Here is a 12,762-nt window from a genome sequence, read left to right on the forward strand (position 1 = left end):
GTGTGTGTGTGTGTGTGTGTGTGTGTGTGTGTGTGTGTGTGTATGTGAGTGAGTGTGTGTGTGTGTGCGTGTGCTTCCTTCCATCCCATTGGCTTGGTTTTACCACAGACTGACGTCAAAGCTGACAAGGAGATAATCTCGAAACACGTATTTTTGAACCATCATACTGAATCAGAAACAAAAATGTGCATATTTCAGGACATGCATGTAAATGTCTAACATTTATGTTTTTTAAAGTTTAAGATAAAGAAAATGTAATTGAAAAATCTATATTATGAACAACCACGCATTGCCTTTTCTTCTAAAGTAACCTAACTCAGGGCGCTGTTTGTCGAATGGTTAGAATGCGTGTCCTCAAAGAGTTGATACAATACCCAACCTTTGACTGCCTACCTTTTACTGTTTTCTTGGGATTTTCATTTTTCGCTGTTGTTCGAATCGAAGCAGACATTCAAAGACAAGCAATTCGTTGAAATCCACAATCAAGAGGAGGTAGGCTTCTGCAATGTTATCTGTCGTTCATTAGTAGCGTGACCATAGACCAGCAGAACGTCTGGTCCAGCCAAATCTCTCCATGCTCGTGTCGAATCCATTGCTTTAATTAAATTCGTAACTTAAGTACGTAATCCCTCATAGGCCTGCTTTTGTTTGCGCTGCCACAAATGCCCCAAAAGCCTGAGGTCTGTTTTGACATTGTCGCCTAAAAAGCGAACATTCGTTTTGTTTTGTTTTTTTGTTTCTTCGTCTAAAATCAACAGTTACTTTTTTCTTGGATCGTTCCTTTGTGGTATATTACTATGTCGGATTAAACGAAAACTCGCCTAACTATTCTCGTGGAGTCAGCTCGTTATAGCAGTGTGTCTGTATGCCGGCAGGTTTGTGGGTCTTGTCCTTTTTTACTTTGTCATTTGGCTTTGAATAGGTGTCAACTACCACAGTAATTCCTCTCCGAATTTGAAACAGTTAAAGGGGGCGGTGGGGTTTAGTGAGGTTTTTTAAAAGAATAAAAGTATAACAATAAAAATAAAAGCTTGTGGTTCCAAATGATTTGGCGTGTTATTCATGACGTGTTGCGCATTTAGAGGCGCAGAGTTATAACTTGACTTTTTGCGAGAACTGAGCTATACACTACGCAATCCAGACACGAGATAAATGTAAATACTCATTCACCCGGTCAAATAACAAAACCAAACCCCCAGAAAAAGACATAAGTGACTGGCTTGTTATCCGCAATGTAATGGGTAAGCTATCTCTGTGACAATGTCAACCATAACACAGAACCAGCTGCAGAAACATAGGTGTTTTACAAGTTTGACTGGAAGTTCTGGATTTGAACTACATTGAGAGGAGGAGGAGGAGGAGGAGGAGGAGGAGGAGGAGGAGGAGGAGGAGGAGGAGGAGGAGGAGGAGAAGAAGAAGAAGAAGAAGAAGAAGAAGAAGAAGAAGAAGAAGAAGAAAAAGAAGAAGAAGAAGAAGAAGAAGAAGAAGAATGAAAGAGGTAGAGACAAGGGAAGATTAAGACAAGTTTACACAGTATTCAGTATTGTTATACATTATGCTCGCTTGTTTGTGTTTCATACCTGCGAAAAAAAAGTTCGCTGTTAGGCAACTAGCAGTTCTCTCCTCGGTAGAAAATATGACCTACAATTCCACCCGCCGATATGTGCATGTCAGTTAAGGTCAAAAGTTAGATAACCCGACAAAGTCAGCGCTTGAAATGGGGTCACTTGTTTTCAAGTGGGCTCAAAACATCTTTTAAAAAAGCTTGCCACTCCTTTGGGACCTTTTACAATGTTAAACTTGCAGGTTTTTAAACACACAGGGACATCTGAGAAAACATTCATAAAAATGAATATGATTTTGACATGTATTATACAATACATGTGCATAATCATATTCAGTAACACTGTATATTATAATGATATATCAAATATGAATATCTATCTATCTATCTATCTATCTATCTATCTATCTATCTATCTATCTATCTATCTGCTTTTCGTTGTTTTTTTTTATAGCCAGTCAAAGTCATTGGAGTTAGAGGGAGGACCTGTAAAAATGCCTGCAAATAATCGATGGAAACTTTCACATCCCTTATTTGTCCCTCTGTGGTCTCCAAATATATACGTCCAAAGGAGGGGCGAGAAGTCAGGGCTGGACAAAGAGGATATAAACTTTTAACTTGTAATAGTAATAATACTAGAGCTCACAGCTGAGACGTTACGAGTGTCAAACTTGGTTTTGGAGGGAGGGGGTCTCGCTGGACATCGGAGAGACAAAAAAGGCCTGTCAGTACACAGTGACATTTTTCAGTCACAGAAAATGATACTCCGCGAAGTCCCTTGATGTTGATTTCTTTTTCACGTGATTTGGCTATCGTCAAAGTGCACTCATAAGGAGATTTGTGATAGTTCACCACTAAATGAGCTAGATAATATTCAAACTATGCAAATGGCAATGACAATGACAATCTTTATTCATCTCGCAGGGAGAAATTTGTCTAGGTCGTTTACAATGGCAGTAGACGTTACAAAAGTAAGACTTAAAGGTGCACTCACGCAAACGCACAACAAGACAGAACATTAGGCCAAGCTAATACAATATGTCTCACGTGCTGGGACAACCTGCTCCGTAAACATTCTCTCTCTCTCTCTCTCTCTCTCTCTCTCTCTCTCTCTCTCTCTCTCTCTTTCTCTCTCTCTCTCTCTCTCTCTCTCTGTGTTTCATTTGTAGCACTGTGTGTTCAGTAACCTCACTGCAGTTGGTATGAATGAATTTCTATATCTGTCTGTTCTTGCTTTTTGGAAATGTATCGTTTACTACGGGTCGATAGTTGAAATTCCGATGTCAGTGGGTGGTTATGGTGACTAAGCATTATTTCCGCCTTTTTTAGAACGTTTGTCTTGCGCAGATATTCAAAGTTACTTATGTCTCTACCAATTGTTCTTGATGCCTTTCTTATCAACTTGTTTATTTTTATAATATGCTGCCTTCCCAAATTGCTACCATAGCAAGTGATACTAACATTTATCAAAGTTTCTATTGTGGTGGTGTAGAAAATCTGAAGGATGGATGGATTCAGATTGAAAGACTTTATTATCCTCAGAAAGTACAGCCTCTGATTTACCTTTTTAACGATATTGTTTACGTGGTTTTGCCATGCAAATTTGTTGTCGATTGTAAGACCAAGATATTTGTATGAATCCGTGATTTCAATAGTTTCTTGTTTGATTACGAGTGGTGGGATTGTAGGTCCTTTTACGTGGTGAGATCATGCGGGTGAGCAATATACAGAAAACAAATGGCTCAGGTGGACTTATAATTTATTGTTAAAATAAAAAACGCAATTTTGTTAAAATATTTTGCTTATACGTTTCTCAAACAGCAGCGTATGCCTAAATTTAGCATTGCTGATCGCAACAAGGCACTAGTATCGACCTTCTTGAATCAGGGATTAAACTTAGAGAAGCTACTGGAAGCTTTAACTGCAACTCTAGTACACTTTCATGGTTGGATGAACGAAATGATCCGCTGGCGATGTTGTTGTGAGAAAATGAAGTAGGCAACCAGGCGTAGCTTCCCACCAATATCTTCTTCTTCTTCTTCTTCTTCTTCTATCCCGTGGTTGGGCAATCGTGGGGGCACCACTGCATCTGAAAACCAGCTCTCACCATCTATTTTTGTCCTCTGCTTCCTCACATTGTCACCCATCGTCTTTCCTGTCCACTCTGTAATGTTGTCCTCCCATCTCCTTCTCTGCCCTCCTCTCTTTCTCTTTCCTTGTACGGTTCCTTGCAGGATTGTTTTGGCAAGTCCTGTGGATCTTGTGACATGCCCGTACCATTATAATTTTTTCATCTCTTCACTGTGGTCAGTAGATCTTCATGCTGCCCCACTGCGTTGGTGATTCTCTTTCGTACCTCAACATTTGAAATGTGGTCTTTGAACGAGGTGTCAAGGAGTCTGCGGTAACATCTCATCGTTATGGTCTGAATCTTTTTCTCTAATTCTGCAGTCAGTTTCCACGACTAGCAGTATAAAAATATTGAGATGACCAGTTAGCGCATTAGTCTGATTTTTTAATTGTGCGTGATGTTTCTGTCCCTCCAAATAGGCTTCAGTTTTGACAGCGCAGCTGTTTGCGCAATTCTGGAGAGAATTTCTGGTCTTGATCCTTCATCTGAGACGATTGATCCAAGGTATTTGAAGCTGTTGACGGTCTCAAGTTTCTCGGCCCTGACTTTGATGTCCGCGTTGATGCCATTGTTGTTATTGGTCATTGGCTTGGTTTTCTCGGCACTGATCTCCATGCCGTAAGCTGCTGAGGTTGTGTCCAGCCGCTCCACTAGTGTGGCGAGCTCCTGTTCTTCTCCTGCTAATCCATCGGTGTCATCGGCAAAACGCAAGTTACTGATTGTCCTGCCTCCACATACTGATTGTTCCACGACTGTGGTCTTCCAGAGTGTCAGTCATGATTCGTTCAAGGAAGATGTTGAAGAGAGTGGGAGAGAGCAAACAGCCTTGCCTCACCCGACCGTTGTCCTGAACCAATCCCTCTATACTGCCGTTAAGGTAGACTGCGCTGGAGGCCTTGTCGTATAGTTGTTGTATGACGTTGATCAGGTTGGCGTTGATTATATATTTCCTCATGGTTGCCCATAAGGCTGCATGCCAGACCCTGGAGAAGACTTTTTAAAATCCACGAAGATATGGTATAGGTTTTTATTGGTTTAGAGGTACCTCTCACACAGTATCCTTAGGTTGAAGATCTGTTCTGTTGTGCTGCGCCCTGCTCTAAAGCCTTCTTGCTTTTCGGCAATGATCTTCTCTGCATTCTTATGTGGTGTGTCTTGGGCAGAGAAGCTTGGCGGTGCCCATCCCTCTCCAAGCTCTTAACCGTAGGCCGATGTCCTCGAAAATGATGTGGGTCGCCCTCGATCACATACATTTAATCGTTGAGTTCACCAATATAGCGGCACATTATTCCGTCTCATTTGCGGAACCGATGCCAAACAGTATTGCCACAGCAGCAGGGGTCCGAGGAAGATGAGGTGTTGTGTAGCTAAATACCATCGCCAATCGACTACAGCATGTGGGACTTGCTAGCCGGAGACCTGATTTTGGCCTTGGCGCTAATCAAATAATTATTCGCCGACGACGCGCTATTTGTAGTGGAGGCAGCTTCGTCTACCGGGCATCAATGAAACAACCCAAGAGTCCATACTGCTCGTGCCACTGTAACATTTTTAACTAAGAGGGCATCAACTCGATGGACTGGCCAGTCTTTTCACCGGCTGTGCCACCTTTGAGACTAACTTGGTCACCATTTGCACGCGAGGAATGTTATTGGCAGCATCGAACAACAGCCAAGGAGTGTGCTCTTCACCAAACATGGGCTGTAATTGCTCAATGTTTAATTCAAAACCTCTTTCGGTCCATGAGACGACTTATTCAAAGTAATATGAAGGCCAGAAGGGTACCCACAATTAGAGACTTTTAAAGTAGACCTTTGTTTTGTTTCCTCATTTGGCCCCCACTGCGTTTGAGGCCAATTGCAAGCAGAACCATTGATTCAAAGACATGTAGTTTTGTTTGAACAAGCGTACATCAGGTAAAGGCTACACGTAAGATTCGATAGCAATTTTAGAAATCATTGGGAATGTTTTAAGATGAACAGGCCAAATATTTAAGTGTTGCGTTTTTAAATGTGGTCAGTATATTAGGAGTGTACCGATAACAACAGGGCAGTGGAAATACTAATTTAAAAGGTTATACTGAGTAGAACTGTAAAAATAACGACGGTGAACTCTTGTGTCGTCCTTGGGTGTACAAACTGGCATGAGAGGGGGGTGCAAGTAGTGTAGTACGAGCAAACACTTTTATAGCTTGTTCACTTTCGAATATCCGCGTAAAAAATAAACAGTCTGGCTCATTTATTAAGTTGCCAATGAGCACGTAACTTTACATAGCAGTCCAGCGAAAGAGTGACTAAACAATCTGTTTTTACAAAATTAAAAACGTCGATCAAGTATTTTCAACGTTCGCTATTTGTGCCCTATAGTAAACACCACCTTTGGGTTCACATACAGGATCAGTACAATTCGTAAGTTACAGTATCCTAGCCTACAAATTGCACGTTTTGAGACAATAATGAATTATTATGTTAAGTTACAAACCCCGTTCATAAAAGCCATCACATCACTCACAGAATACGCCATCAGCAGGCATTACATTAAATCAGTGATTATATTGCTCGCAGAATCGCCAAGAGGATCCACTGCGTAAAGTGTAAGATTTGTATCTCGAACCAAGTTGTTCAGCTAACAAATCCCAACGCCACAGAGAGAGAGAGGGAGAGAGAGAGAGAGAGAGAGAGAGAGAGAGAGAGAGAGAGAGAGAGAGAGAGAGAATGTTTACGGAGCAGGTTGTCCCAGCACGTGAGGGGGTGGGTGGGTGGTGTATCTTCTCTACCGATAATGTATATTATTTTGATAGCGAGGGAGTGTGACAGAACTTCCCTACAAACCTCACAGGACCAGATGGACGATACGACACGTGAAGCCTAACGTCACTGCCCAGATCCCAAGCCTTGTCCTGAGATCAAGTGTCTGAGGTCAATGCGTTCACCGAAACTTGAGATCATAAAGTGAACATACAGCATATGTGAGGCGTGCTACATCTCGCAATCCACAAAGGAAGATATTGGCCGAAAATTGACATTAGGGTATAAACTGTAGATTTTCTTTTGATGCCATATTTTTAAACTATAACTTGTCTTTTATTATTTCATACATATAAATTATAAAAACTTCTCCTTTAAGCGTGACGTAGATCTATCTATTTTCTTAAGGTTTGAATCCGAGAAGTAATTCATTATGTCGGCACGCTTCAATATTGAATTCCTATCGAAGACAGCCTCTTCGATCAAATAATAAAGGAACCATTCCAGGTCATCAACAGATCATGTTACAAAATCATGAAAAATTGATCAGGGACATGTACAATCTCAAAGATATGGGAACAATACTTCAAACACTGACGAAGACAATCATCTCCCTGCATCATGAAAAGGAATGCACATCCAACGTGACGTAACAGCAAGCCGTTTTATAAGTATGAAAGTGTCATTTTTCTTAACAAATTGAGTTACCCACTTTGTCTCCTCTGCCCCTCCCCCATCCCATCTTGGAAAAACAAACATTAGATATCTCTGTTCATTTGTAGTAGGCGTTGCGATGGACGCGCGGCGTGACAGAGGTGTCTCTAATTCACTCAGACATTGCCGCAAAGAGCCGTGGAGTGGCCATACGCAGTCCACTAGTGTTTACATGGGGGAGACCACAGCCACGGGCTCTGGTACTATTTATAACCTCTCTGAAGCGGAATAAAATCGTCATGTTGTTTTTTGAGCAGGTAGTCACAAAATCTGTCCACCCGCTCACCTGTTTAAGTAAAGGATGAACGCGGAGCAAACCCGAACCTCTGAGGCAGGCAAAGAGATAATCCAAAACATCTCTTGGCCCGTGCTCCAAATCCACTGCACTGTCGGGATTTCTGTACGCTTGACCAATTCTTAGTTGTTGTATTTGCTTCCACGATGACTGATCAAGATAGATAGATAGAGATCGATCGATCGATCGATCGATAGATAGATAGATAGATAGATAGATAGATAGATAGATAGATCGATAGATCGATAGATAGATAGATAGAGATAGATAGAGATAGAGAGAGAGAGACAGAGAGATAGAGATAGACAGAGAGATAGAGATAGATATAGATAGATAGATAGATAGATAGAGAGAGAGAGAGAGAGAGAGAGAGAGAGAGGGGGGGGGGGGAGGGATTGATTATAGGTATCGAAAGGTAATCGGTTATGTCATAATATAGCAATTGTCTTGGCTGAAAAAAGTGGAACGAAAACGGGTGGTGAAAAGAGGATGTAGGACAAAAACGGGTATTAAAACAAAGAAGTAGGAAAACGGGTAGTGAAACGAAGATGTGGGACGAAAACGGGTGCACCGGCCACGTCGTCCCACATTTGACCCGTACCAGAAAATGCTCAAGTAATTCATAATCACGTTTGGCTCTTTTACAAATATGTGGGTCCAATCCACCACCCTGTTCTCCGTTTCACTTTTGAACAAAGATCGAAATGTTTTAGAAGCATATTCATCATATAATTTTACAGAGAGTGAGTGAGAGAGAGAGAGAGAGAGAGAGAGAGAGAGAGAGAGAGAGAAAGAGAGGAGAGAGAGAGAGAAAGAGAAGGGGTGGGGGAGGAAGGGAGAGAGGACAGATCGATTATAGATATCAAAAGCTAATCGATAATATTATATAAAAGATCGTACACTACAAGATGGTTCATTCAGCCCCCCCCCCCCCCAAAAAAAAATGCCCGTAACGTTCACGCATACTACAGTCACTGTTTTGAAGCTCTCTTCTGTTTCTCCAGAAGAAGAATAGGAACAGCGCCCCCTTGAGCACGCGAATTAACTACAGCTGTTCAACGGTCTAAAATCAGCTGTTCAGGTTCACTTAGTGCTGAGATTTTAGGGTTTTCAAAAATTTAATGACCACTCGCCTCTCATTCTAAAGCTAAATTAAACGACGAAAATAGTCGCCCCTTTCACCAGAAAGAAGCTTTTTGTCAGCGTAACCACTTAAAAGCGGCGTCTTTGCGAAATTTGAATTCTAATTTATTTAAAACCTTGTCAGTTTTACTTTGATTTTTTCAATCAAGTAGGGTAACTCTGTCCCAAGGTATGCTCCTTTTCGAAGGAGACGCCACCGGATCTTGAAGACTCTTTTTTAATAGGCTCAAAGAGAGGAGTGAAACATCTTGAAGTTTACAATCTTTGAATACTTTGATTATATTCTAAATGAGGGTCGAAAATCGTGACTGAAAAAAAGAACGTAGGACGCAAACGGATAATGAAACAAAAAAGTAGGACCAAAACGGGTGGTGAAACGTAGATATGGGACGAAAACGGGTGCACCAGCAAAGTCACACCACTTTTTACCTGTTCCAGAAAATGCTCAAGTAATTCATAATCACGTTTGGCTCTTTTACAAATATGTGGGTCCAATCACCTCCTTGTTCTCTGTTTCACTTTAGAACAAAGATGTAAATTGTTGAGAAGCCTGTACATTAAAATGGGTCTTGATTTTGTAGAGAAAGAGAGAGAGAGAGAGAGAGAGAGAGAGAGAGAGAGAGAGAGAGAGAGAGAGAGAGAGAGAGGGAGAGGGGGATGGAGAGAGGGAGAGGGGGGATGGAGAGAGGAGAGATCGATTATAGGTATCGAAAGGAAATCGATTGTATTATATCAAAGATCGTACACTACAAGATGATTCATTAAGCCACAAAATGCCTGTAGCTTTCGTGCATTGTTTCAGATGGCGCTTCAGTCACTTCTGTTTCTCCAGAAGAAGAATAGGAATATCGCCCCCTTGAGCACGCGAATTAACGGCAGCTGTTCAATGATCTAAAATCAGCTGTTCAGGTTCACTTAGTGCGGGGATTTTAGGTTTCATAAAATTATAAAAACCTCTCGCCTCTCATTCTAAAGCTAAATTAACCGACGAAAAGAACCGCCCCTTTCACCTGAAAGAAGCTTAACCAGTCAACATAACCATTTAAACGCGGTGTCTTTGCGAAATTTGAATTCAAATTTATTTAAAAACTTGTCAGGTTTACTTTGATTTTTGCCCTCAAGTAGGGTAACTCTGTTCCAAAGTGTGCTCTTTTTGGAAGAGAGCGCCACCTGATTTTTGAGGACGCCTTTTTGATAGGCTTAAAGAGGGGGATGAACCAAGTTGTAGAGTATAATCTTTGATTGCATTCCAAACGCAGGTCGAAAATCGTGACTGAAAAAAAAAATAGGACGAAAACGGGTAGTGAAACAAAAAGTAGGACCAAAACGGGTAGTGAAACGTAGATATGGGACGAAAACGGGTGCACCAGCAAAGTCACACCACGTTTGACTTGTTCCAGAAAATGCTCAATTAATTCATAATCACGTTTAGCTCTTTAACAAATATGTGGGTCCAATCCACCACTTTGTTCTCTGTTTCACTTTTGAACAAAGTACTTAATTGTTGAGAAGCGGGTTCATCAACATGGACCTTAATTTTGGAGAGAGAGAGACAGAGAAAGAGAGAGAGAGAGAGAGAGAGAGAGAGAGAGAGAGAGAGAGAGAGAGAGAGAGAGAGAGAGAGAGAGTCTAAAATCAGCTGTTTGTGCGGAGTTATGGGGTTTTAAAACATTTGAATGACCTCTTGCCTCTCATTCTAAAGCCAAATTAAACGACGAAAATAGTCGCCCCTTTCAACTGAAAGAAGCTTTTTGTCAGCGTAACCATTTAAAAGCGGCGTCTTTGCGAAATGTGAATTCTAATTCATTTAAAAACTTGTCAGTTTTACTTTGATTTTTTCACTCTAGTAGGGTAACTCTGTCCCAAAGTGTGCTCTTTTTGGAAGAGGGCGCCACCGGATTTTGAGAACGCTTTTTAATAGGCTCAAAGAGAGAAGTGAACCTGTAGTCATTATTGGGACATCTACGCGGTGCTGCAGACCCTGGAAAAAATACAGCTCCAACCCGAACGCCAATACACCCCTGCATTTAACACCGTACCTGGATGTACTCTGGACGAGGCCACACGAGGTTGCCTCTTGCTTGTCTGCCTGCTGCAGACTGCCGCCCTCCTAATGGAGGCCAGCCGGAAGGAAGGAAGGAAGGAAGGAAGGAAGGAAGGAAGGAAGGAAGGAAGGAAGGAAGGAAGGAAGGAAGGAAGGAAGAAAGGAGAGAAGGAAGGGGGGAAGGAAGGGAGAGGAGTGAACCATCTTGTAGTGTACAATCTTTGATTACATTCCAAATGCGGGTTGAAAATCGTGACTTAAAAAATAGGACGAAAACGGGTAGTGAAACGAAGATGTGGGACGAACACGGGTAAAGAAATAAAAAAGTAGGACCAAACGGGTGGTGAAACGTAGATATGGGACGATAACGGGTGCACCGGCAAAGTCACACCACTTTTTATCTGTTCCAGAGAATGCTCAAGTAATTCATTTTCACGTTTGGCTCTTTTAAAATTTGTCGTATTTAGGGACAAGCACGCTAACCCAGATTTTAGGGGTTTCCAGAAATCTTGACCTACACCAAAAGTGGGTATTGCCCTACCTATAGGAGAAGTTTGGTTCCTTTGGTGTGTATATTTGTTTGGTTATAGAGAAAACTCTCCTTGTCATTTAAAGAAACTGAACAAGGGACAAAATCTTTAACTTCGATTTCCTCAAAACCCCATTTTTCGTGATAGCACCCTTGTGCTTAAAAGCGACCAATTATCCTTATGTTGTAGGTTTAAATCTTTAGCTTAACAGGGGATAACTCAGTGAAACACATACACGGATTTTTAGTTTTACTGCAAAGTTGGTGACAACCTTAATTTTGCAGAATTCCATCCTGCTTTACGGTGCTTGACTACTCTCTGTTCTTTTGTCTCTGGGAATTGTGGGTGGTTGGCGAGTGCTCTGGTGTGGTTTGCTTCTTATTTCCTATCAAACATCTATAGTCCTTATCTCTCCTCCTCTTTTTTGTGTTTGTTATCCCCTTGTAACTCCTCTAATCTTCAGCGCTTGTATAACGTTATTGTATTTCACGTGTCGTAAAACTCGTACGTAAGCTTTTTTTAAAACTCTTGCAATTCCAACTCACCTTTTTTCTTTCCGTACTTGCTATTGATGACTTTAATGTGAGTCCAATTCACCGCCATGTTCTCTGTTTCACTTATGAACAAGGCTTTAAACTTTTGAGAAGAGTGTTTATCAACATTGACCAACCTCTCATTTTCTCTCCCTCAGGTGAAAAGGAAACAACAAGCAACGAAGTAACCCAAGGGTGAAATCTACAACTTGTATAAATAAACACCAGTATACGCCCGCAAAGGCTTGAAGACACCCATACGTTATCGAAAACTCCTAAAACTAGAACACCCCTAAAGGAGATCTCTCATTATGGGCAGACGTCGGAAACATTTGGACATTCAGGGTGGTTCCAAAATATACGACGATGTCTCAGTTACGTTGTCGTCCCAGAAACCAGGGAAAGAAAATCCCGCGTTCGAGATGGACACCGTTGATCGTCTGCAGGCTGCTGCTCTGAGTCGCACTGAGCCTTATTCCTCTGGGTTCTCACAAAGTCTGAACGGTTCCCGGGTGAACAAAGCGTTCATTCCGGACGATATCAGTTCATCTTCCAGTAACCAAGTTTCTCGCCGTGTGGAGGGAGGACGTATTGCTACAATTTCTGGACCAGGACTCGATGAGGCCAATCTTCCACCTGTGACTTTTGACCATGAGCTGGATCATGTCAGTACACAGGGGAGTGAGGAAAAAGTGGGCTTGAAAAGAACAATGACCTTGCTGAACTGCTCGGCTATTCTCATTTCCGTCACAGGCCATGTTGCTATTTTTGTCTCTCCCGCCAATGTGGCAAAGAATGCAGGATCTGTTGGAGCATGTTTGGTGGTATGTACCCTTATTTTCTTTCGTTTAGCTTGTATGATGTAAGATTTTTGGACTCAAACACCCAGAAAAGGCAGAAAGTAGGAAACATATCGTTTTATCGATCAATCTCTGCCTTAGTCTTAGTTTTTGTCTCTGTCTCTGCCTATGTCTATGTCTCTGTCCGTCTGTCTGTCTGTTTGTCCGTCTGTCTGTCTGTCTGTCTGTCTGTCTGTCTGTCTGTCTGTCTGTCTGTCTGTC

General features: G+C 41.7%; 1 protein-coding gene across 1 annotated transcript in view; it reads left to right on the top strand.

Moving 5' to 3' along the window:
* Nucleotides 1-12,762, top strand: part of LOC101845356 — a 31,041-nt gene that overhangs the window by 6,199 nt on the left and 12,080 nt on the right. Inside the window, exon 2 of the mRNA XM_035972395.1 lies at nucleotides 11,860-12,529. Within this exon, the coding sequence (XP_035828288.1) occupies nucleotides 12,013-12,529 (517 nt within the window). The 5' untranslated portion in view covers nucleotides 11,860-12,012. The remainder of the gene's footprint in view (nucleotides 1-11,859; nucleotides 12,530-12,762) is intronic.

The sequence above is a fragment of the Aplysia californica genome, unplaced genomic scaffold (genome assembly GCF_000002075.1).
Source record: "Aplysia californica isolate F4 #8 unplaced genomic scaffold, AplCal3.0 scaffold00676, whole genome shotgun sequence".
NCBI lineage: Eukaryota > Metazoa > Mollusca > Gastropoda > Aplysiida > Aplysiidae > Aplysia > Aplysia californica.